Source organism: Cryptomeria japonica, chromosome 8 (genome assembly GCF_030272615.1).
Source record: "Cryptomeria japonica chromosome 8, Sugi_1.0, whole genome shotgun sequence".
NCBI lineage: Eukaryota > Viridiplantae > Streptophyta > Pinopsida > Cupressales > Cupressaceae > Cryptomeria > Cryptomeria japonica.
Window position 1 is genome coordinate 9,216,748 of NC_081412.1, and position 27,168 is coordinate 9,243,915.

Below are 27,168 nucleotides of genomic sequence, written 5' to 3' on the forward strand. Positions count from 1 at the left end.
AAAAATTGATGCCATCTAGAAGCTAAACTAAGACACCCTACACTTTTTGGGAGCTCCTTTTCTAGCCTCCAAATGTCTAGAATGGATTGTAAGAATGGCAAAGAGAGTTTGGCTAAGAGGTTAAAACTGAGGCTGGAACCTTGTGGCTTGTGTGAAGCCAAAGCAAATGAAGAACTCTTCCAATTTCAAGCAACTATTTCCCAACCCTCATCAATTTTAGGGGCCTTAGAGGAGTGTGAAGGTTTAGACTCCTTAGAGGAGGTCTTAACTCGCAAGGCAGCTAAAAGGCAATCCTTAAGCTTGTGTTCCGAAAACTAGCACTGAAAAACAAGTATTGGATAGATTCAAATAGAGCACTTTTTGTGCGTGGCAAAGACCTCATATTTTAAAGTCAATAGTGTCCTTGAGGTCTCAAGACAAATCAACTTTTACACAAACCCTCTTTTAAGTGCGAGCATGATAAAACTGGTCACCTTCTTGACAACACAGACAACCTTACCGATGGACTGTGCAACAGTTTGCAAAGATGACCAACATGACAAAGGGGGATCGAGGAATTCAATCCAAACCAAGACCGTCAGCTTCTTGTCATCAGAGACAAAGAAGTCTCTTGACTATGGCAGAAAAACAGGCAAAAACAACATGACATACCACGGCCCATGTTGGAGAATGGTCAAAACATGGATAGACTCAAAAAAGCGAAACAAAATAAGCCTTTGGTGAGATTCTAGATGCCATCAAGATGGACCTCACGAGGGGTTGAGGTCTTGGCGACCTAGTTGTCAAGCATGCTTTCGCATGGAATCCTCCCCACAAAATAGTAGATAGAAACAAGCAAAATGACAATCAAAATAATCTCCCATATGTTATTAAAAACAAATCTTTAAAAAAATTAAAAAATAAATAGTAAATAAATAAATAACAATAAAAATTAAAAAATAAATAATTTAAAATAAAAAATATAAATAAACAAAACAATAAAAAATATGAACAAAATAATTAAAAATGGAAAAATGATAAATAATAAAAAAAATATAAACAAATAATAAAATTAAAAAAATATTAAATATAATAAAAAATAAAAATGAAAAACCAAAAAATAATCTAAAATATAATAAATTAAATAAATAAATTACAATATTAAAAATAATTAAGAATTTAAAAAATCAAAAACAATTTTGAGTTTCTAATGAAGGGTATATGTGAAGGAACATGAAGAATAACAATAATTGGCCAAGCATAAATGAATTCACAAATGATTATAATTAATTGTTCTGTTGTACTTTTTAACTATTCTTTTCGGCAACGGCTATTTGTTATACTTGCATGTGCTTGTGAGTGAGTAAAGCAGGATTACACGGGTATGTACATATTTACATGCATGTGCTTGTGAGTGACTAAATATATTTCAAAAATGACTTTGCATTGCCCAAAATAGCATATATTTGAAAAACGCAAGACCACTCCCATTTAAAAAAAATCAGTACCACGCCCATTTTAAAAAGTTCTCTGCCTGAATTTCGAATTCAATCCATTTCGCATTCTCGCTATTGGTTTAAAAGAATTTGAGTTCTGGTCTACTCAGAATTTTCGTGGAGCGGTTTCAATTTGAGGTGACTAAAATTTAAAAGCTGCTACTGCTAATTTTTGGTTGGTAATTTGATGTTTTTAATGTATTGAAGTTTCAAATTTGATTATGTTGTGAGCAGGATTGAGAATCAAAGTTAAATAGCAGGGCATAGAGTTAAAATGGGATTGGTAGAAGAATGGAGGATGTTTTTTGAGAGCGCAGAGAGTGATATATGCAGCTTGATTGAACATGCAATCGATGTTGCAGCGTGTGATTGCCCTCAGGAATTAGTGAAGAGGAGGGATAAAATAGCAGAGATGGTTTACGCATCAAGATCATCTGCTGAAGATGAAGATGATGGTATTCATAAAAAGGTCAATGATATTGCAGAGAGGATCAATAGCTATCAAACCATAACTGTGCCTGTGCCTAAAGAATGTGAAATAGTGAAAGAGGTGTTCAATATAAAACACATTCTTTCAAATCAAGATGAGGTAAGACTTTCATTTCTTGCAGCACTGCTCATTTTTCATTAATGTCTCGGTGAATTTTCATTTTTTCTGCTCGTTTGAAGAAATTGGGATTTACAAATACATCGAAAGCTGAATGGTATTGAAATTAGGGCTTGTTCATTTCTGTTAAGAAGCAATGTTTGTGTTGCACTTTACAGTCGGAAAACCAACTGGGCGACTCACTGAGAAGATTGGAGTCGATGGCATTGTCTATTGAAATCCTAAAGGTAAATGAGTATTCTAAGTTTACATGTTATTGGGTTTGTAGATAATGCAATCTAGCTTCAGCTTCGTGTTGAATTAGCTACTGGGTTTATATATTTTCTTGTTCTTGGTGGAACTGGAAGTGGAGTTTAATTTAACATTTCTTTGACCTTCTCTCACTGTTCAATTATAAATTACATACAGGAAACTATGATTGGCAGAAATGTCAAATGCTTGCAGAAGCACAAGTCCAAACCAATTAGCTCCATGGCGAAGAAGCTTGTCAGGTAAATCTTGTTTCCTCCCTTGGCAGAATTGAATCTTGTTTAAATGTTTAATTTAGGGGAAAATGGTGTTTCTACCTAAACGTTTAATTTTCTTGATGAATTCCAGCTTTACCTGATCAACAGGTTCTCTTGGTCACAATAGCTGTAGGGATTGAGATGGAAGCATATTTGATATTCATAACAGCTTTATGCTTTTATATGTTGCACTTTTAATGGCATGCATTGCACTTTGCAGAAGGTGGAGAGAAGTTGCAGATGAATGGATGAAAAGTGCTGGAGAAGTTGCTGTAGATACCATGGCAGCCGCAGGTGTGCTCTCAAACTAATAATTATTCCCATTCATTTCTCCTTCCAAATTAGCACAACTTACATAAATTTTCCCTTTGTTTTCAGTGGAGCAAATCCAGAATCATAGAATAGAGCAGCCATTCAAACTGGATGACAGACAGTATAGCAAACAAGAAACAAAAAGTGGTGCTCAAAATCACATTGTGATCAATCATAGGAGACGGCGAGTTGTAAGCCAGAAGCAGAATTTGCACCAAAAGTTAGATTTCAACAAGCCTAGCTCTCTTCCACTTCCTTCATCACATGTAAGCAAACAAAATGGAATTGAAGAGTTTAAAATTGAAATCTGATGTGCATGTTGATTACATTTACTAAGTTTCAAGCACAAATGATGTGCATTCCATATTTGTTGGATGTTTCTGTTATGTATATTTCATGTTTTTTATGCAGAAATCAAACTCTCCTGCTCTTGATGATAAATCTGTAAGAGAAAGGATTGAAGCAGCAAAGAGAAGGCTTCAAGAAGGGTACCGACAAGCTGAAAAGGGTTTGTGTTTCTTTGAACTAATTTTGATCTTGTTTCTGAATTATCAAGTGGGTGACCTACTAATAGTCATAATGAATCTCTAATTATTTGAACTGCAGTGAAGAAGCAACGCACGGTTCAGCTTATCGAAATCAAAGACCTGCCTAAGCAATTAGATGGGTCAAAGAGATTAGCAAAGCATCATCATCACCAGTGGATGAAGAATTGAATTTGGGCAGCTTATTATGCCAGCAATTAGATGAAGCATGTATGCTTTGATTACCTGGGATAATTAGATGTTTCCAGTTTAATTTGTAACGGTTGTTTCCCACTCAAAACCGGGTGGCAAAACACCAATTTAAATTTGTAAGAATTTGTTTATTTCTGATACCGTTGAATGTAACGGTTTTTTGAATTACTTTGGGAGACGTTGAATGTAACGGTTTTTTGAATTAGCTTGGTGTTTTCTCTCAAACAAATGTAATTTACGAGCAAAAACGATCAGCGCTTATATTACTAGCAAAAACGATCAGCCGGCCTTTGGAGAAGCATCAGTTTTATCGTAGTTTAAAAATAAAGTGGAACAGTTTAATGATTATAAAAAGAATCGGTAAATTTTATTTTTCTTCATTTTTCTATAATTTACTGACTTGTAAAATGGTAAAATTGTATAATTTCTTGTTCATTTTTGTGGGCACGAGGCCATTCTATACATGCATAGAGTCAAACTTGATATGAAAATTAAAATTCGACAATAACTAGAATTTGATCTATCTAATAAACCTATGTTTATAAACACTTAAATAAGAAAATTATTGAATTACAAAGAGTGAAATTCTCCTCAATGAAACTCCTACATGAATTGATTCAATAATGATGAGCTGATGTTAGAGCAAAAAACGTATAGTATGATCTTAAGAGGATTATAAAATTTTTATGTAGTTATTTTACTAACTTGCATCAAATTATATATGTGGTCAATAAGTTCCTCTATCTATCCCATATGATTCTTCTAAAGTACGACCTTGGTTTTTCAATATACCATCATATTCTAAAGGAGCCTCTTTAATTCACTCATAACAACTAGAAAGGGAGGAAACCATGAGGCAAAATTAAAATATTTAAATTTAAATTTTCAAGATTCAAATCCATGACAAAAGATGCGACCTAAATTAATTTTGCACCTATAGATCTAATTGAAGGTAAAGAGCAATTAAATGTCTGAAAGAAATCTTTCTATTGTACTTGTTATTGAAAAAAAAAGAAAAAGCTTATTAGAAATGAAAAAAACAAAATAATTGAAACTAATTGATCAAATAGCAATTTAGGAGCACTCTAGTGTTGTTGGAACAAGTGATTATGGAAAATATTGAGAATCCATTTTTTTTTGTTATTTTAATCTTTCAGTAATTCACATTGTTATGGAAAATGTTGTTAATCCATTAAACTGAATAGGGTAAGCATAAGAATTTGATTTAAGGGACCAAAACTACAGCTCTTGCAGATCTTTCCAATAGTTTAATAATATTTAGATTTTGAGCATTAAAGCAAAATGTTATGACCCTCCGAAGTTGGAGTAATAAAACATATAGTATTTTTATATATTTTTCATTTTATTGTAATTATTCACATCCAAATTTTTCATTTTGAATTCCAAAGGGATGTGGTCATTGTTGGAATCCTTTCCAAACTTTATAAACTAATTTTTTAAAGCTCTAATAAACAACCATTTTGAGCCGCATACACATCCTTATGAGTTTGTTGTTCTCAGTTTCATCGTGAAAGGTATATAATACTCTAGGCTATACACTAAGCATTGTAATCCAAAATAATAATTCAAACTACTAGTATCATAGATTGTGTTCTCTTTCCATTGGACACGATCAACATACCAAAGAATTGGGTTAGAAACAAGATATCCTTCTTATTACCTTCCTTTGAAACACACACGATCACAAATGTTTAACTAAGAACTTGACATATTAGATGATCTATTTAAAATGCAGGTTGAAAATTCACTAAACAAACAACATGAGGAAATGATGGAACAATTCTCTTGAATGCTAGAAAATCGAAGTTCACAAATAAATTCAACAAACCCACCATTTGGTAGACATACTCCATTCAGGGTGTATGTAATTTTTGATATCCCAACTTTTGAAGGAAAAAAATAATGTGGATGTTTGTGATGACTTATTATTAAAACTTGAAAGGTATTTTTCTATCACTCATTTCTTAGATGTTTATAAAATCACTTTTTTCCTCTTTAAAACTAAGAGTCGTGTGAAGCAATTATGGGAACCTAAGTTGTCATCCAAGGAAGGACAAGTTGGAAAGGAATTTGATGTAGATTTTGATGAAAAAATCACATGGGGAGAATTCATGGAGCCCATAAAAGAAGAGTATTTTCTTGAAGAAGCCTATGAATAAAAATATATACAATCGCAATTTGTCTAACTGAAGGACCAATAACTTCAAGTGTACATACTAACACATTTCATGCACTTTTGGTGAAAATTGGCATCCAATATTCTGAGAAATATCCAGTTTTGAAGTATCGAAGTGGGCTTAATAGGTATAATCAAACCAAACCAGAATTCCTTGATATGGAAACATTAGCAAGTGCCTTCAAGTATATTTTAAAAATTGAGGAAAAATTCAAGTAGAAAGGTGTAAAGGAACTTTTCTCCAAGACTTATTTAATTATTTATAGCGGATTTAATAGATTAAATGTTAATATAAAGTTCATTAATTACAAGTAATTATCATTAAATTATATGTAAGTAACTATATAAATTTAACATGTAATAATTCGATAATAATTAATAAGCAATTTGATAGCACAATAAATCAAATAACATAACCACTTAATATAACCATATTATCAACAAATCACATATAAAGCATTATCAATATCTTATAGAATCACTTGAGGTTTTCCAATACTTATCTTAATCTTGAGCACTTGGAATAGTCATTCTCACTCCAAGAAGATTCCAGTTGCCTTGGGTCCTTTATGGCTATGGCACGCCATAGAGGAAGCTGATTCTTACATAGAACCAACCATATTATCTACAATTCAAAGGAATAGTCATAGGTCTAGGCTCTTTTATGACAAGTAAACACTCCAGGAGGACAGGTTCTTACACAAAACCTCGCATGCCTTCACGACATGAAATAAACACAGCCCTGGCTAGGACACTCTCGAGTATACACCATACCCTGAGTTGGACACATGTTGTGTTCCCCTTCTCCAATGCCCATGCCAACCAATGACCTTATCCTTCATTCCTTTGTGCCCTCTAAATTCCTATATTTCCTCCCATTCCCATAGCCCACCAAGCCACCTTCTTCTTCTTCCTTGAGTGATCTCCATGCCCCCTTCCCAGTCTCACATAAATGACTTATATAACCTTTTAAGGGGTGGTTTCCAAACCATCACACCCTTTCGAAAAGGTGACCTTTATTCACCCTTTAATAAATATAATTATAACTCTCTTTTAAGAGATTTTTTTCAAAAACATTCTTTATTAACCTTTCTTTAAACCAAAGAATTATAATATCCTTTATTTTTATCCCCCATTTTAATTATAAAAGGGTCATTTCATCACTTATTTTCTCTTGGAGAAAAATTCACATAACGAAAGGGACGAGAGTGTATTTTGTGAATAAGTCAAAGGTGAAAGTAACAGTAAGTTTGTAGGGAAGAATATAGTCAACCAGTTTGTTTTAAAATCACTGGGAAAGAAGTAATAGGGTGTGAAAGAAGACACAACAAGATATAGGTATGTGGCATGAGATTCAAAAAAATCTATTTCATAATACTAAGGATTGTGAAACTATTAAAAAACTAATGATGGAGACACATAGAGAATATGTTGATCTCTAATTGTTACCAATAGACTCTTTTGAGAAAAAAAGATAATGAGCAGACCCATATTCCAATATAGTTACTACTAACACTAACTCATTTGACTACAAAATCCGATGAACCTTTTTGATGAAAGTCCAATAATTAATTGTATCATCGAGTACCTACATATTTAATGTGAAATTTTTATTTTTATTTTAAATTTATGCTCGACGTTCATCAAAATTCAGACGCTCCTTGATTTTCGTCGCTATTTCAACATACACAAAAATTTGTGGGCCAAGAGGCAAATGGTTAGCACCACCTTAATTTGTGGGCTGACGAGTATACGGTTAGCACTTGTTGGCGTTCTGCCAAATATTTTTTAATTGCTATACATATGATTTTGAATATGATTTGATTGAACAAGCAGTTATAATAGGGATGTCGGTTGAATTAATTCATTGGGAAGACTTATTGCAGCACTGGATGTGTTTTGATAATGGTTTATGCCCCTGTTTTTGTAGGTGGCATGGTCACGCTGAATGGGGGCATGATTATCGTCCATTGGAAAGTTGTTAATTATATGTCTTTATACTGATTGAATTTATCAACTAACGATGCAATAATTTTTACATGTTTGACATATTAGAGGTAAAACACCACAAGGATATGTGGTGCAATGGTCGTAAATTTTGAATCAAAAAGTTGGATGACACGAAGAATACTTGTCATTCTGGGATAACTACAGTCTTTCAGGTGAGTAATGTTTCATCTAGAAGCGACATACATCAAGAAGTCTTAGAAAATTGATACTATGGGATTTTGGATGATATATTTGAGTGTGACTTTAAGTCCTTCAAATTAGTTCTGTTTGTCATCCAATGGTACAGGGTACGATTAAAAGAAAATGATCCTGAGAGAATTGTTATTGAACGTGATAAAGGATTTACCATGGTTAAAACAAGGTCGATCGATCGATCTAGAAATGAGCCCTATGTTCTTCCAAGACAATGTGAGCAAGTATTTTACGTAGAGGTTCCAAGTAAACCGGATTGGTTATGTGTTGTTAGACATCATCCAAGAAGAAGGATGGTAAAGTATAATGTGATGGAAGAAGAAGATACCAAAGAACTAGAAGATGATGTATATGATGATCAGGATCAAGAGTTAGTTGATGATGTGTCTGACGAAGATGTCAAAGAGGATGCACTAGATCATGATGATGTAGGATTTAATGTTCATGAAGATGATATCTATGTGGATGATGACAATACCTGAAACTGATATCAATAACGATGATGATGATATGACCAATCCTTACAATGTCGAATTTGGATTGGATAATACAGACAAAGAGTTGGATGAAGAACAAGATCAATGACATTGAAATGTATGATTTATGTGATTATATTATCTATTTGAAATTGATTTCTTGATAAAATTATATTTAACCTATATGGTTACATAATTAATTCATGATGTTTTCAATTTTTATGTCATTACATAATTAATTCACAGTGTACTTTTTAATGTTGTTAATTCATGATGTTACAACTATTGTAGCTCTCCTAGAAATTTTCCGTATGATCAAATCCTAATTACTCTATGACTATTTACGATCAGATATTATTTAATCATATCTTTGCTTATTTCATTCCCAAGAAATTAGCATTTCCTCATGTTATGAAAGTGTATGGTAATCATACTTATCATGGAAGTTCACATGATTAGCTAACCAATGGCACTATATTGGAGGATAAACCCACCTATGGAATTAATTTAAGAGGTAAGGGGTGCCTCTTAGTGTAATTTTGAGTCTTGGATTAATCCATAGTGCTAAAATTAGTTCTAGTGTTCTTACCTTGGTGTTATATCTATCTCTACAATTTCCCATACTTAACCATTTCATCATCCCTTTTCCAAAGCTATTTGTATCATAATTTTAACATGATCCAATCTCACATTATCCCCTTAGGTAATTATCCATTTCCTCCAAGTTGAATGGAACCTTTTATACCAATCCATCTATGTTTTCCTACCCTCATGGATCAAGACTTGACATCACCTTAACAATCTTCTTTATGTAATAGCATATCTTCGAAGTGCATTCGGCACGCTTTAGATGTGACAATATTAAATTAGATTATATATATTTTTAAATTTTCTTAAGACATTCCACGAGAAGAAAATGACTTATTTGGATTAAGGAGTACTTTCCTAAACTATTCCTTCATACTCAACAATCCCTTCTCACACCCACATAAAAAGCTTAGCAAGCCACCATATAAAATTTATATTTTGTAGAAAATAAAATAAACTATATGTTGACATAGCATATATATTTTGTATATAAACCATTTGTTGACATAGCATATATATAAACTATATATTTTGAATTTTGATCGTGTTCACACAGATGCACAACATAGCATACTGCAATGAGACCCTAACTAGAGTGTTGCACTGAGAACCACTGCATCCAGCCCAATATGTAACATCTATCTTCTAATGTTTGACTGACATTTGGCTTCTAGTTGGTTGTTGTGAATCTTTTCTTACCTCTCGTACAACGTCTTGGTTAGAGGCCTCTAGATGTCTGGAAATAATAGGTGGTTTCAGGTCCTTTCAAAACCTATTATTGGGGGTTTTGGGTCCACTCGAAACCTATTTTTACATTGATAAAAATAAGCAAAGACAACCGGACATACCAAGGCCCATGTTGAGGAATGGCTTGAAGATGATTAGCCTCAGCAAAGCGAAGCAATAAAAATCCTTTGGTGAGATTTTAGATGCCATCAAGATGGAACCCATGAGGGGCCTCGGTCTTGGTGACAAAATTACAAAGCATGCTTTCGAGTAAAATCCTCTCGATAAAATACCCTATCAAAGTAGATTGTAAATAAAAAATTTAAATAAATTAAATAAAATATTAAAAATAATTAAAAAAATAAAAAAAATTAAATAAATAAATAAATTCAAAATAATAATAATAAATTAGAAAATTAAAGAAATAATTAAAAACTAAAAAAAAAAAAAATTTGAGTTTATAAGGAAGAATATATGTGAAGGAACATGAATATTTACAATTCTCTTGGATTCTGCAGCTTGACAAATTGGAGGTATCTCTCCAATTACTGAATTTGGGCTAGGGGCCAAACATAAATGAATTAACATAAAATAAAAAGACAACTAGATAGACTACTCATGTGAGGAAAAATGTTGAAAGATCTGAGTAAAATTGTGTCCAAACTTTACATAAACTAGCAATTGCACCTTAGTGTGCAATGGGTACGTCGAAGAGTTGTGGAAGGTCAACTAGAAAAAATCACTGTATTTTTCATAGTTGGGATCAGTTGGTAGAAATTTTAGAAAATGATGTGGCTTTCACAACAAAGGTCGCAATAGAGAAGTGGTAGCTTCAAATCAAGTATGTCCATTTGTAGCGATCTAAACATGACTAAATTTAAATCTTTAAACCAAGAAAATAATCAAACTTCATTGTCAATAGGCATGTTATATTCATAATAGGGAGAGATTGAGAAAGAGGAAGAGATCAAATCGGGAAGCTTAAGAGAGATAAAGAAAGAATTGAGGATATAGAGGTTGAGCTGAAAATAAAGATAGAGATGGAGATGGAAATAGAGAAAGAGAGAGATCTGGAGAGGAGAGGGAGATATAGAAAGATAAAGATAGAAATAAGAGGTGATATATAGAGAGAGGTAAAGAGAGGGGTAGATATAAGGGTAGAGAGAGATACATATACATATAAATGGTGAGATAGATACATAGCCCAAACAAACATCTAGAGAATGTCCGATAGCTCAGAGAGCATAGACTGACCTTTATTAATTCTCTTGATGCCCAAGGAGGAATGATGTGCTTGAAGAGCCCAAAAGAATTTCTTGGGAGCAAGATCTTGAACCTTAAGTCAATGAAGCCTAGCTTTAATCTAGGCACCACATACAACATGGCTATCAACAATTTGCTTCTCGTGGTGAAGTAGATCAACCCTAGCCTATAGGGTAGGAGAGAAAGGATTTATGTCAAGCACCTCTATGTCATGGAGGAGATATAGGGAGCTAGCTTCATACAAATGCAATCGATACATGGCTATTTATTGACCATAAATCTTGAGAAAGCAAAAATGGTGAGATAGATACATAGCACAAACAAACATCTAGAGAATGTCCAATAGCTCAAAGAGCATAGACTGACCTTTATTAATTCTCTTGATGCCCAAGGAGGAATGATGTGCTTGAAGAGCCCAGAAGAATTTCTTGGGAGCGAGATCTTGAACCTTAAGTCAATGAAGCCTAGCTTTAATCTAGGCACCACATACAACATGGCTATCAAAAATTTGCTTCTCGTTGTGAAGCTGATCAACCCTAACCTATAGGGTAGGAGAGAAAGGATTTATGACAAGCACCTCTATGTCATGGAGGAGATCTAGGGAGCTAGCTTCATACAGCTACAATTGATACATGGCTATTTATTGACCATAAATCTTGAGAAAGCAAGTTGTCCATTGAATGACACCATCCCACCAAGTAAACCACCCAATTTGATGAGTTAGACAACTCTCTAAATTCCCAACCTGTTGAATGTGAGCCAATATGGGTTGATGACTCAACAAAGAAATCACTCCACATATACCAAATGTCATGGGGATGGTGGCAGTTAGTGTTGGGATCAAAGAGCCCCAAGTTATTATGCATGTACAAAACTAGGCTTCTTGTTCACCAGTTATCCATCGAAAAAGAATTAAACCTTCTATCTCAGAGACAACCTCGATCATGCTAAAATCATCGCAAAACACCAAAGTACTTGGTGTCAATGAATATGCAATCCATCGACATAGAAAAGATCCTCTCAACATCATCACACAAAGCATGAACATTAATGGACCCAAAGGAATGATTTTCCATTGACATAATGATCCAAACAAGCTGTTGAGTATGATCTAACCTAAAAGCCACAATAGAAGACTGCGAACATGGTGCAAGGAGAGTGGTAACACCTCGCTGCCTGACCTCATGATTGGAGGTGAAAACCAAGGCCGTTGGCAAATAACCCTACATGCTGGAGAAAACATGAATGGAGAAAATTTGACATCCTGAACCCAAAAAGCATCTAAACTAGTGCAGGAACATCCCTGCTTCTTGGCAATCTTGCATCAACCAAAAACATTTCTTTTTGGTTTGTATCCTATTTTGCAGTTTCAACATTTCTTTCTAAATATTCTCACAGGATCTTGTGGAGTTAGACTTTGCTTGTGGACACTATTATCTACCTTACCCTAATTCAGCGGTACATTTGGATCTTTCTCTGGAAAGTTATCGCTTTCAAAATTTGACACAGTTTTCTGGATTAGTACTTCGGAACCACTTGGACCTTTTTTGCTATTGGAAATTCTTCAGGATTCTTTTCATAGCTTGCGAAGCATCATTTTGTTTCTTCCAACATTCTTTGGCATTTGAACAACCTTCCCCTTGGTCCGCACTTCATCCTTTGGATTTTCTGGAGTATTCTTTTTAGCGGAAGTGGACCTGGTGGTTTACACGTTTCATTTTTTTCATCGGCCTTTGATTCAATCTGGGCTGATGTGGATCCCTCTAGATCATATAAATCAATGTAATTAAGCTTTTAGAAATCAGGTTTTAGAACATAGAAGATCTATCTTAAGATCAAGGGGCCTAGAGTTGACCAACACTGTAATCGAGCTTGTATGTATTCAGACCAGTGAGCTGATTCTTGTAGCCTGCATGTTATTGGTTGATTGTAATTAGTTTTCATGATATCAATCAATCAGTTTCGCATTACCTTCTTCATCTTGTCTTGTTTCTGTTGTGTTTCACTCATGTTGCATGGTCCGTATTGATCTCCTTAAAGTTCCTCCTAACCTTGACTGTACCATAAACCAAGACATTTCTATCAAGTATATTGCACAAAATACTTCTTTGTGAGTTCGATAAGACATTAGATATTTCATGACATACAATTCATGATTCAATTTCATGTATGGTGCCCTTATTCCCAAGAGAGTAGAAGATGTTGTGTAAAGAAAAATTGATGCCATCAAGAAGCTAAGATAAGACACCCTGGGCTTTTTGGGAGCTCCTTTTCTGACCTTGAAACATCTAGAAGGGGTTGTAAGAATGAAAAAGAGATTTTGGCTGAGAGCTTAACATTGAGGCTGCAACCTTGTGGCTTCTGAGAAGACAAAGCAAATGAAGAATTCTTCCTATTTCGAGCAACTATTGCCAAACCCTCCTCAACTTTAGGGGCCTTAGACGAATGTGAAGGTTCAGACTCCTTAGAGGAAGTCTTAACTCGCAAGGAATCTAGAAGGCAATCCTTAATCTTGTGTTCTAAAGATTAGCACTTAAAATAAGTATTGGATAGATTCAAATAGAGCGCAATTTGTGAGCGACAAAGACATCATATTTGAAAGTCAATAGTGTCCTTGAGGTCCCAAGACAAATCAAATTTTACACAAACCCTCTTCTGAGCACGAGCATGATAAAACTGTTCACCTTCTTGATAACACACACAACCTTATTGATGGGCTGGGCAACAATTTGCAAAAAAGACCAACATGACAAAGGGAGATCGAGGAATTCAATCAAAACCGAGACTGTGAGTTTCTTGTCATCAAAGACAAAGAAGTCTCTTGACTATGGCAGAAAAACAAGCAAAAACGGAATGGCATACCAAGGCCCATGTTGGAGAATGGTCAAAACATGGTTAGACTAAAAAAAGCGAAATAAAAAAAGCCTTTAGTGAGATTCTAGATGCCATCAAGATTGACCTCATCAGGGGTTGAGGTCTTCGTGACCTAGTTGTCAAGCATGCTTTCGAGTGGAATCCTCCCCACAAAATACCCTATCAAAGTAAATTGTTTAAGCCAAAAACATGCACTATCAAAATATTGAATGGTTTAAACAACATTAGGGGTACCATAAGATGTATGTCATGAAAGACGTTGGGAAGAAATTTCCTAGGATGTTCTTTATGCCAGCATCCATTACTGGGCTAAGGTTGGCTAAGACCATAATAAACATAAAGACTTTCACAAAAAATGCAGTATGACAATAGACACTAAAAAAATAGATAGTGGGTAGAAACAAGCAAAATGACAATCAAAATAATCTCCCATATGTTATAAAAACCAAATCTTAAACAAAATTAAAAAATTAAATAGTAAATAAATAAATAAAAATAAAAACAAAAAATATTAACAATATAAATGAATAAAAAAATTAAAAATATAATAAAAATATGAATAAAATAATTTAAAATAAGAAAAATAAAAAAATACATAAATAATAAATAAAAAATAACTAAACAAATCCTTAATCTTATGTATTGAAGACTAGCACTGAAAACAAGTATCAAGTAGATTAATATACAGCACTCGTTGTGAGTGAAAATTACCTCATATTTGAATGCCAATACTGTCCTTGAGGTCTCAAGACAAATCAAATTGTACACAAACCCTCCTCCAAAGGCGAGCATGATGAAACTAGTCAGGCTTGACAACACAAACAACCTTACTAATTGACTGGACAATGGTTTGTGAAAATGACCAATATGGCAAAGCCAGATTGAGTAATTCAATCCAAACTAAGACCTTGAGCTTCTTGTCATCAATGACAAATAATTCTCTTAACTATGGCTGAAAGAAAAGCAAAAACGATATCACATGCCAAGGCCCATGTCGGAGAATGATCAAAACATTGTTAGACTCAACAAAATGAAACAAGAAAAGCCTTTGGTGAGATTCTAGATGGCATCAAGATGGACCCAATAAGGGGCTAAGGTCTTGGTGACCTAGTTGTCAAGCATGCTTTCAGGTGGAATCCTCCCCACCAAATACCCTATCAAAGTAAATTGTTTAAGCCGTAGGAATGCACTATCAAAATCTTGAATGGGAAAAACAACATTAGGGGTACTAAAAGATGAACATCGTGAAATACTTTGGGAAGAAATTTCCTAGGATGTTCTTTTAGGGGTGCTATCATCGCTAGTCATCAAAGCTTCAACATCAACATCCATTACTAGACTGAGGTTGGCTGAGACCATAATAAACATAAAGAATTTTACAATAATTGTAGTATGACAATAGACACTAAAAAAAATAGGAGACAAAAACAAGAAAAATGACAATCAAAATAATCCCCCATGTGTTACTAAAACTAAATCTTAAAAAAACTTAAAAATAAATAATTAAAAAATTAAAAATATTAAAATTATAATAAAAAAATAAAATTATAATTAAAAAAATAAACAACTAAATAAAAAATATATATAAACTATTTAAAAAATCTAAAAGTCAAATAAATAAATCAATCTGAAACCTCCACAGTCCATAGTGATTTGTTTTTAGTTCTTCTCGATTTAACAATGTAGCTTTTTGATGTTGCCAAGCTTCAGATCAAACACCATGATCCATCATCAACGAAAGAGAGCAAGTGAGAGAGCACCATGATCCATCATTAGGGCAAGAGAGTATGTGAAAGGAGATTAGAAAATAATTAAAATAATTAAATTCATGAAACTTCCACAGTCCATAGTGATTTATTTTTTAGTTCATTTGCATTTGACCATGTAGCTTAAATTTGATGTTGCCAATGTTTCTGATCTCCTAATCTCTCACTTGCTCTATTGCCCTCGTGAAGGATCATGGTGTTTCATCTGAAATGTTGGCAACATAAAAAAGCTACATGATCAAATCCCAAAGACCTAAAAATAAATAAAATAAATAAACAAATAATAAAGTAAAACTATAAAATATAAAAAATAAAAAATAATCTAAAATATAATAAATTAATTAATAAATAAATAATAGTAAAAAATTATTATTGAATGACACCATTCAAAGAAAGAAATCTCTGCATTGAATGACACCATCCCACCAAGTAAACCACCCAATTTACCGAGTCCAACGACTCTCTAAATTCCAAACCCGTTGAATGTGAGCCAACATGGGTGGATGACTCAACAAAGAAATCACTCCACATGTGCCAAATGTCATGGGAATGGTGTCGGTTAGTGTTGGGATCAAAGAGCCCCAATTTATTATACATTTAAACAAAACCAAGAAAAAGAATTAAACCTTCTTTCCCAGAGACAACCTCAGCCATGTTAAAACCCTCGCACAACACCCAAGTACTTGGTGTTAATGAATATGCAATCCATCGACATAGATAAGATCCTCTCAACAACATCACATGGAGCATGAACATTAATGTTCCCAAAGGAATGAGTGTCCATTGGCATAACCATCCAAAAAAGTTGTTCAGTAGGATGTAACCTAGGAGCCACAATAGATGACTGCCAACATGGTGCAAGGAGAGTGGCAACACCTGCCTGCCTAACCTCATGATTAGAAGTGAAAACCAAGCCCTTTGGCCAAATAATCCTACATGTTGGAGCAAACATGAATGGAAAAGAATTGACTTCCTGAACGCAAAAACCATCTAGCCTAGTGCTGGAACATTCCTTCTTCTTGGCAATCTTGCATCAACCAAAAATATTTCTTTTCAGTTTATTTTCTGTTTTGCAGTTTCAACATTTCTTTCTACATTTTCTCACTAGATCTTGTGGACCTGGATTTTGCTTGTGGACATGATTATCTTCCTTACCCGAAGTCCGTAGTACACTTGGACCTTTCTCCTATTAGAAAACGTTCAGCATTCTTTCTGTAGCTTGTGGAGATTCGGTTTGTTGTTACAAATATTCCTTGGCATGTGGGCGACCTTCCCTTTGGTCCGTACTTCATCCTTTGTATTTTTCGGAGTATTCTTTTTAGCAAAAGTGGACCTGCTAGTTTACACGTTTCATTTTGTCCATCTACCTTTAATTTGCCTTGGGATGATGTGGATCCATCTAGATCATATAATTCAATGTATTTAAGCTTTTAGAAAACACTTTTGAGAACATAGAAGATTTGTCCTGAGATCAAGGAGCCTAGATTTGTCCAACACTGTAATTGAGCTTGTATATATTCAGACCAGTGAGCTGAATCTTTTATCCCACGTGTTGTTGGCTGATTGTAATTAGTTTTCATGATATAAATCAATCAGTTTTGCATTACCTCCATCAACTTTTCTTGTTTTTGTTTCGTTTCACTCCTGTTGCACGGTCCGGGTTCATCTCCTCAAGGTCCCTCCCAACCGTGACTGCACCAAAAACCAAGATACTTCTATCAAGTATCTCACACAGAATACTTCTTGGTGATGTCGATAAGACCTTAGATATTTCATGACATACAATTTATGATTCAAATTCATGCATGGTATCCTTATTCCCAAGGGAGGAGAAGCTATTGTGCAAAGAAAAATTGATGCCATCTAGAAGCTAAACTAAGACACCCTACACTTTTTGGGAGCTCCTTTTCTAGCCTCCAAATGTCTAGAATGGATTGTAAGAATGGCAAAGAGAGTTTGGCTAAGAGGTTAAAACTGAGGCTGGAACCTTGTGGCTTGTGTGAAGCCAAAGCAAATGAAGAACTCTTCCAATTTCAAGCAACTATTTCCCAACCCTCATCAATTTTAGGGGCCTTAGAGGAGTGTGAAGGTTTAGACTCCTTAGAGGAGGTCTTAACTCGCAAGGCAGCTAAAAGGCAATCCTTAAGCTTGTGTTCCGAAAACTAGCACTGAAAAACAAGTATTGGATAGATTCAAATAGAGCACTTTTTGTGCGTGGCAAAGACCTCATATTTTAAAGTCAATAGTGTCCTTGAGGTCTCAAGACAAATCAACTTTTACACAAACCCTCTTTTAAGTGCGAGCATGATAAAACTGGTCACCTTCTTGACAACACAGACAACCTTACCGATGGACTGTGCAACAGTTTGCAAAGATGACCAACATGACAAAGGGGGATCGAGGAATTCAATCCAAACCAAGACCGTCAGCTTCTTGTCATCAGAGACAAAGAAGTCTCTTGACTATGGCAGAAAAACAGGCAAAAACAACATGACATACCACGGCCCATGTTGGAGAATGGTCAAAACATGGATAGACTCAAAAAAGCGAAACAAAATAAGCCTTTGGTGAGATTCTAGATGCCATCAAGATGGACCTCACGAGGGGTTGAGGTCTTGGCGACCTAGTTGTCAAGCATGCTTTCGCATGGAATCCTCCCCACAAAATAGTAGATAGAAACAAGCAAAATGACAATCAAAATAATCTCCCATATGTTATTAAAAACAAATCTTTAAAAAAATTAAAAAATAAATAGTAAATAAATAAATAACAATAAAAATTAAAAAATAAATAATTTAAAATAAAAAATATAAATAAACAAAACAATAAAAAATATGAACAAAATAATTAAAAATGGAAAAATGATAAATAATAAAAAAAATATAAACAAATAATAAAATTAAAAAAATATTAAATATAATAAAAAATAAAAATGAAAAACCAAAAAATAATCTAAAATATAATAAATTAAATAAATAAATTACAATATTAAAAATAATTAAGAATTTAAAAAATCAAAAACAATTTTGAGTTTCTAATGAAGGGTATATGTGAAGGAACATGAAGAATAACAATAATTGGCCAAGCATAAATGAATTCACAAATGATTATAATTAATTGTTCTGTTGTACTTTTTAACTATTCTTTTCGGCAACGGCTATTTGTTATACTTGCATGTGCTTGTGAGTGAGTAAAGCAGGATTACACGGGTATGTACATATTTACATGCATGTGCTTGTGAGTGACTAAATATATTTCAAAAATGACTTTGCATTGCCCAAAATAGCATATATTTGAAAAACGCAAGACCACTCCCATTTAAAAAAAATCAGTACCACGCCCATTTTAAAAAGTTCTCTGCCTGAATTTCGAATTCAATCCATTTCGCATTCTCGCTATTGGTTTAAAAGAATTTGAGTTCTGGTCTACTCAGAATTTTCGTGGAGCGGTTTCAATTTGAGGTGACTAAAATTTAAAAGCTGCTACTGCTAATTTTTGGTTGGTAATTTGATGTTTTTAATGTATTGAAGTTTCAAATTTGATTATGTTGTGAGCAGGATTGAGAATCAAAGTTAAATAGCAGGGCATAGAGTTAAAATGGGATTGGTAGAAGAATGGAGGATGTTTTTTGAGAGCGCAGAGAGTGATATATGCAGCTTGATTGAACATGCAATCGATGTTGCAGCGTGTGATTGCCCTCAGGAATTAGTGAAGAGGAGGGATAAAATAGCAGAGATGGTTTACGCATCAAGATCATCTGCTGAAGATGAAGATGATGGTATTCATAAAAAGGTCAATGATATTGCAGAGAGGATCAATAGCTATCAAACCATAACTGTGCCTGTGCCTAAAGAATGTGAAATAGTGAAAGAGGTGTTCAATATAAAACACATTCTTTCAAATCAAGATGAGGTAAGACTTTCATTTCTTGCAGCACTGCTCATTTTTCATTAATGTCTCGGTGAATTTTCATTTTTTCTGCTCGTTTGAAGAAATTGGGATTTACAAATACATCGAAAGCTGAATGGTATTGAAATTAGGGCTTGTTCATTTCTGTTAAGAAGCAATGTTTGTGTTGCACTTTACAGTCGGAAAACCAACTGGGCGACTCACTGAGAAGATTGGAGTCGATGGCATTGTCTATTGAAATCCTAAAGGTAAATGAGTATTCTAAGTTTACATGTTATTGGGTTTGTAGATAATGCAATCTAGCTTCAGCTTCGTGTTGAATTAGCTACTGGGTTTATATATTTTCTTGTTCTTGGTGGAACTGGAAGTGGAGTTTAATTTAACATTTCTTTGACCTTCTCTCACTGTTCAATTATAAATTACATACAGGAAACTATGATTGGCAGAAATGTCAAATGCTTGCAGAAGCACAAGTCCAAACCAATTAGCTCCATGGCGAAGAAGCTTGTCAGGTAAATCTTGTTTCCTCCCTTGGCAGAATTGAATCTTGTTTAAATGTTTAATTTAGGGGAAAATGGTGTTTCTACCTAAACGTTTAATTTTCTTGATGAATTCCAGCTTTACCTGATCAACAGGTTCTCTTGGTCACAATAGCTGTAGGGATTGAGATGGAAGCATATTTGATATTCATAACAGCTTTATGCTTTTATATGTTGCACTTTTAATGGCATGCATTGCACTTTGCAGAAGGTGGAGAGAAGTTGCAGATGAATGGATGAAAAGTGCTGGAGAAGTTGCTGTAGATACCATGGCAGCCGCAGGTGTGCTCTCAAACTAATAATTATTCCCATTCATTTCTCCTTCCAAATTAGCACAACTTACATAAATTTTCCCTTTGTTTTCAGTGGAGCAAATCCAGAATCATAGAATAGAGCAGCCATTCAAACTGGATGACAGACAGTATAGCAAACAAGAAACAAAAAGTGGTGCTCAAAATCACATTGTGATCAATCATAGGAGACGGCGAGTTGTAAGCCAGAAGCAGAATTTGCACCAAAAGTTAGATTTCAACAAGCCTAGCTCTCTTCCACTTCCTTCATCACATGTAAGCAAACAAAATGGAATTGAAGAGTTTAAAATTGAAATCTGATGTGCATGTTGATTACATTTACTAAGTTTCAAGCACAAATGATGTGCATTCCATATTTGTTGGATGTTTCTGTTATGTATATTTCATGTTTTTTATGCAGAAATCAAACTCTCCTGCTCTTGATGATAAATCTGTAAGAGAAAGGATTGAAGCAGCAAAGAGAAGGCTTCAAGAAGGGTACCGACAAGCTGAAAAGGGTTTGTGTTTCTTTGAACTAATTTTGATCTTGTTTCTGAATTATCAAGTGGGTGACCTACTAATAGTCATAATGAATCTCTAATTATTTGAACTGCAGTGAAGAAGCAACGCACGGTTCAGCTTATCGAAATCAAAGACCTGCCTAAGCAATTAGATGGGTCAAAGAGATTAGCAAAGCATCATCATCACCAGTGGATGAAGAATTGAATTTGGGCAGCTTATTATGCCAGCAATTAGATGAAGCATGTATGCTTTGATTACCTGGGATAATTAGATGTTTCCAGTTTAATTTGTAACGGTTGTTTCCCACTCAAAACCGGGTGGCAAAACACCAATTTAAATTTGTAAGAATTTGTTTATTTCTGATACCGTTGAATGTAACGGTTTTTTGAATTACTTTGGGAGACGTTGAATGTAACGGTTTTTTGAATTAGCTTGGTGTTTTCTCTCAAACAAATGTAATTTACGAGCAAAAACGATCAGCGCTTATATTACTAGCAAAAACGATCAGCCGGCCTTTGGAGAAGCATCAGTTTTATCGTAGTTTAAAAATAAAGTGGAACAGTTTAATGATTATAAAAAGAATCGGTAAATTTTATTTTTCTTCATTTTTCTATAATTTACTGACTTGTAAAATGGTAAAATTGTATAATTTCTTGTTCATTTTTGTGGGCACGAGGCCATTCTATACATGCATAGAGTCAAACTTGATATGAAAATTAAAATTCGACAATAACTAGAATTTGATCTATCTAATAAACCTATGTTTATAAACACTTAAATAAGAAAATTATTGAATTACAAAGAGTGAAATTCTCCTCAATGAAACTCCTACATGAATTGATTCAATAATGATGAGCTGATGTTAGAGCAAAAAACGTATAGTATGATCTTAAGAGGATTATAAAATTTTTATGTAGTTATTTTACTAACTTGCATCAAATTATATATGTGGTCAATAAGTTCCTCTATCTATCCCATATGATTCTTCTAAAGTACGACCTTGGTTTTTCAATATACCATCATATTCTAAAGGAGCCTCTTTAATTCACTCATAACAACTAGAAAGGGAGGAAACCATGAGGCAAAATTAAAATATTTAAATTTAAATTTTCAAGATTCAAATCCATGACAAAAGATGCGACCTAAATTAATTTTGCACCTATAGATCTAATTGAAGGTAAAGAGCAATTAAATGTCTGAAAGAAATCTTTCTATTGTACTTGTTATTGAAAAAAAAAGAAAAAGCTTATTAGAAATGAAAAAAACAAAATAATTGAAACTAATTGATCAAATAGCAATTTAGGAGCACTCTAGTGTTGTTGGAACAAGTGATTATGGAAAATATTGAGAATCCATTTTTTTTTGTTATTTTAATCTTTCAGTAATTCACATTGTTATGGAAAATGTTGTTAATCCATTAAACTGAATAGGGTAAGCATAAGAATTTGATTTAAGGGACCAAAACTACAGCTCTTGCAGATCTTTCCAATAGTTTAATAATATTTAGATTTTGAGCATTAAAGCAAAATGTTATGACCCTCCGAAGTTGGAGTAATAAAACATATAGTATTTTTATATATTTTTCATTTTATTGTAATTATTCACATCCAAATTTTTCATTTTGAATTCCAAAGGGATGTGGTCATTGTTGGAATCCTTTCCAAACTTTATAAACTAATTTTTTAAAGCTCTAATAAACAACCATTTTGAGCCGCATACACATCCTTATGAGTTTGTTGTTCTCAGTTTCATCGTGAAAGGTATATAATACTCTAGGCTATACACTAAGCATTGTAATCCAAAATAATAATTCAAACTACTAGTATCATAGATTGTGTTCTCTTTCCATTGGACACGATCAACATACCAAAGAATTGGGTTAGAAACAAGATATCCTTCTTATTACCTTCCTTTGAAACACACACGATCACAAATGTTTAACTAAGAACTTGACATATTAGATGATCTATTTAAAATGCAGGTTGAAAATTCACTAAACAAACAACATGAGGAAATGATGGAACAATTCTCTTGAATGCTAGAAAATCGAAGTTCACAAATAAATTCAACAAACCCACCATTTGGTAGACATACTCCATTCAGGGTGTATGTAATTTTTGATATCCCAACTTTTGAAGGAAAAAAATAATGTGGATGTTTGTGATGACTTATTATTAAAACTTGAAAGGTATTTTTCTATCACTCATTTCTTAGATGTTTATAAAATCACTTTTTTCCTCTTTAAAACTAAGAGTCGTGTGAAGCAATTATGGGAACCTAAGTTGTCATCCAAGGAAGGACAAGTTGGAAAGGAATTTGATGTAGATTTTGATGAAAAAATCACATGGGGAGAATTCATGGAGCCCATAAAAGAAGAGTATTTTCTTGAAGAAGCCTATGAATAAAAATATATACAATCGCAATTTGTCTAACTGAAGGACCAATAACTTCAAGTGTACATACTAACACATTTCATGCACTTTTGGTGAAAATTGGCATCCAATATTCTGAGAAATATCCAGTTTTGAAGTATCGAAGTGGGCTTAATAGGTATAATCAAACCAAACCAGAATTCCTTGATATGGAAACATTAGCAAGTGCCTTCAAGTATATTTTAAAAATTGAGGAAAAATTCAAGTAGAAAGGTGTAAAGGAACTTTTCTCCAAGACTTATTTAATTATTTATAGCGGATTTAATAGATTAAATGTTAATATAAAGTTCATTAATTACAAGTAATTATCATTAAATTATATGTAAGTAACTATATAAATTTAACATGTAATAATTCGATAATAATTAATAAGCAATTTGATAGCACAATAAATCAAATAACATAACCACTTAATATAACCATATTATCAACAAATCACATATAAAGCATTATCAATATCTTATAGAATCACTTGAGGTTTTCCAATACTTATCTTAATCTTGAGCACTTGGAATAGTCATTCTCACTCCAAGAAGATTCCAGTTGCCTTGGGTCCTTTATGGCTATGGCACGCCATAGAGGAAGCTGATTCTTACATAGAACCAACCATATTATCTACAATTCAAAGGAATAGTCATAGGTCTAGGCTCTTTTATGACAAGTAAACACTCCAGGAGGACAGGTTCTTACACAAAACCTCGCATGCCTTCACGACATGAAATAAACACAGCCCTGGCTAGGACACTCTCGAGTATACACCATACCCTGAGTTGGACACATGTTGTGTTCCCCTTCTCCAATGCCCATGCCAACCAATGACCTTATCCTTCATTCCTTTGTGCCCTCTAAATTCCTATATTTCCTCCCATTCCCATAGCCCACCAAGCCACCTTCTTCTTCTTCCTTGAGTGATCTCCATGCCCCCTTCCCAGTCTCACATAAATGACTTATATAACCTTTTAAGGGGTGGTTTCCAAACCATCACACCCTTTCGAAAAGGTGACCTTTATTCACCCTTTAATAAATATAATTATAACTCTCTTTTAAGAGATTTTTTTCAAAAACATTCTTTATTAACCTTTCTTTAAACCAAAGAATTATAATATCCTTTATTTTTATCCCCCATTTTAATTATAAAAGGGTCATTTCATCACTTATTTTCTCTTGGAGAAAAATTCACATAACGAAAGGGACGAGAGTGTATTTTGTGAATAAGTCAAAGGTGAAAGTAACAGTAAGTTTGTAGGGAAGAATATAGTCAACCAGTTTGTTTTAAAATCACTGGGAAAGAAGTAATAGGGTGTGAAAGAAGACACAACAAGATATAGGTATGTGGCATGAGATTCAAAAAAATCTATTTCATAATACTAAGGATTGTGAAACTATTAAAAAACTAATGATGGAGACACATAGAGAATATGTTGATCTCTAATTGTTACCAATAGACTCTTTTGAGAAAAAAAGATAATGAGCAGACCCATATTCCAATATAGTTACTACTAACACTAACTCATTTGACTACAAAATCCGATGAACCTTTTTGATGAAAGTCCAATAATTAATTGTATCATCGAGTACCTACATATTTAATGTGAAATTTTTATTTTTATTTTAAATTTATGCTCGACGTTCATCAAAATTCAGACGCTCCTTGATTTTCGTCGCTATTTCAACATACACAAAAATTTGTGGGCCAAGAGGCAAATGGTTAGCACCACCTTAATTTGTGGGCTGACGAGTATACGGTTAGCACTTGTTGGCGTTCTGCCAAATATTTTTTAATTGCTATACATATGATTTTGAATATGATTTGATTGAACAAGCAGTTATAATAGGGATGTCGGTTGAATTAATTCATTGGGAAGACTTATTGCAGCACTGGATGTGTTTTGATAATGGTTTATGCCCCTGTTTTTGTAGGTGGCATGGTCACGCTGAATGGGGGCATGATTATCGTCCATTGGAAAGTTGTTAATTATATGTCTTTATACTGATTGAATTTATCAACTAACGATGCAATAATTTTTACATGTTTGACATATTAGAGGTAAAACACCACAAGGATATGTGGTGCAATGGTCGTAAATTTTGAATCAAAAAGTTGGATGACACGAAGAATACTTGTCATTCTGGGATAACTACAGTCTTTCAGGTGAGTAATGTTTCATCTAGAAGCGACATACATCAAGAAGTCTTAGAAAATTGATACTATGGGATTTTGGATGATATATTTGAGTGTGACTTTAAGTCCTTCAAATTAGTTCTGTTTGTCATCCAATGGTACAGGGTACGATTAAAAGAAAATGATCCTGAGAGAATTGTTATTGAACGTGATAAAGGATTTACCATGGTTAAAACAAGGTCGATCGATCGATCTAGAAATGAGCCCTATGTTCTTCCAAGACAATGTGAGCAAGTATTTTACGTAGAGGTTCCAAGTAAACCGGATTGGTTATGTGTTGTTAGACATCATCCAAGAAGAAGGATGGTAAAGTATAATGTGATGGAAGAAGAAGATACCAAAGAACTAGAAGATGATGTATATGATGATCAGGATCAAGAGTTAGTTGATGATGTGTCTGACGAAGATGTCAAAGAGGATGCACTAGATCATGATGATGTAGGATTTAATGTTCATGAAGATGATATCTATGTGGATGATGACAATACCTGAAACTGATATCAATAACGATGATGATGATATGACCAATCCTTACAATGTCGAATTTGGATTGGATAATACAGACAAAGAGTTGGATGAAGAACAAGATCAATGACATTGAAATGTATGATTTATGTGATTATATTATCTATTTGAAATTGATTTCTTGATAAAATTATATTTAACCTATATGGTTACATAATTAATTCATGATGTTTTCAATTTTTATGTCATTACATAATTAATTCACAGTGTACTTTTTAATGTTGTTAATTCATGATGTTACAACTATTGTAGCTCTCCTAGAAATTTTCCGTATGATCAAATCCTAATTACTCTATGACTATTTACGATCAGATATTATTTAATCATATCTTTGCTTATTTCATTCCCAAGAAATTAGCATTTCCTCATGTTATGAAAGTGTATGGTAATCATACTTATCATGGAAGTTCACATGATTAGCTAACCAATGGCACTATATTGGAGGATAAACCCACCTATGGAATTAATTTAAGAGGTAAGGGGTGCCTCTTAGTGTAATTTTGAGTCTTGGATTAATCCATAGTGCTAAAATTAGTTCTAGTGTTCTTACCTTGGTGTTATATCTATCTCTACAATTTCCCATACTTAACCATTTCATCATCCCTTTTCCAAAGCTATTTGTATCATAATTTTAACATGATCCAATCTCACATTATCCCCTTAGGTAATTATCCATTTCCTCCAAGTTGAATGGAACCTTTTATACCAATCCATCTATGTTTTCCTACCCTCATGGATCAAGACTTGACATCACCTTAACAATCTTCTTTATGTAATAGCATATCTTCGAAGTGCATTCGGCACGCTTTAGATGTGACAATATTAAATTAGATTATATATATTTTTAAATTTTCTTAAGACATTCCACGAGAAGAAAATGACTTATTTGGATTAAGGAGTACTTTCCTAAACTATTCCTTCATACTCAACAATCCCTTCTCACACCCACATAAAAAGCTTAGCAAGCCACCATATAAAATTTATATTTTGTAGAAAATAAAATAAACTATATGTTGACATAGCATATATATTTTGTATAT

General features: G+C 33.6%; 2 protein-coding genes across 2 annotated transcripts; both read left to right on the forward strand.

Annotated features, from left to right (window-relative positions):
• Nucleotides 1-1,501: 1,501 nt before the first annotated feature.
• On the forward strand, nucleotides 1,502-3,805 carry LOC131045936 (probable mediator of RNA polymerase II transcription subunit 26c). Its single transcript, XM_057979584.2, has 8 exons — nucleotides 1,502-1,613; nucleotides 1,710-2,064; nucleotides 2,241-2,309; nucleotides 2,491-2,573; nucleotides 2,809-2,882; nucleotides 2,967-3,166; nucleotides 3,312-3,408; nucleotides 3,507-3,805. Exons 2-8 carry the CDS (start codon nucleotides 1,750-1,752, stop codon nucleotides 3,614-3,616), a joined length of 948 nt encoding a protein of 315 aa, XP_057835567.2. The 5' UTR covers nucleotides 1,502-1,613; nucleotides 1,710-1,749; the 3' UTR covers nucleotides 3,617-3,805.
• A 15,273-nt stretch (nucleotides 3,806-19,078) lies between these two features.
• LOC131045938 (probable mediator of RNA polymerase II transcription subunit 26c) lies at nucleotides 19,079-21,382 on the forward strand. The gene is made up of 8 exons (XM_057979586.2): nucleotides 19,079-19,190; nucleotides 19,287-19,641; nucleotides 19,818-19,886; nucleotides 20,068-20,150; nucleotides 20,386-20,459; nucleotides 20,544-20,743; nucleotides 20,889-20,985; nucleotides 21,084-21,382. Exons 2-8 carry the CDS (start codon nucleotides 19,327-19,329, stop codon nucleotides 21,191-21,193), a joined length of 948 nt encoding a protein of 315 aa, XP_057835569.1. The 5' UTR covers nucleotides 19,079-19,190; nucleotides 19,287-19,326; the 3' UTR covers nucleotides 21,194-21,382.
• Nucleotides 21,383-27,168: the final 5,786 nt, after the last annotated feature.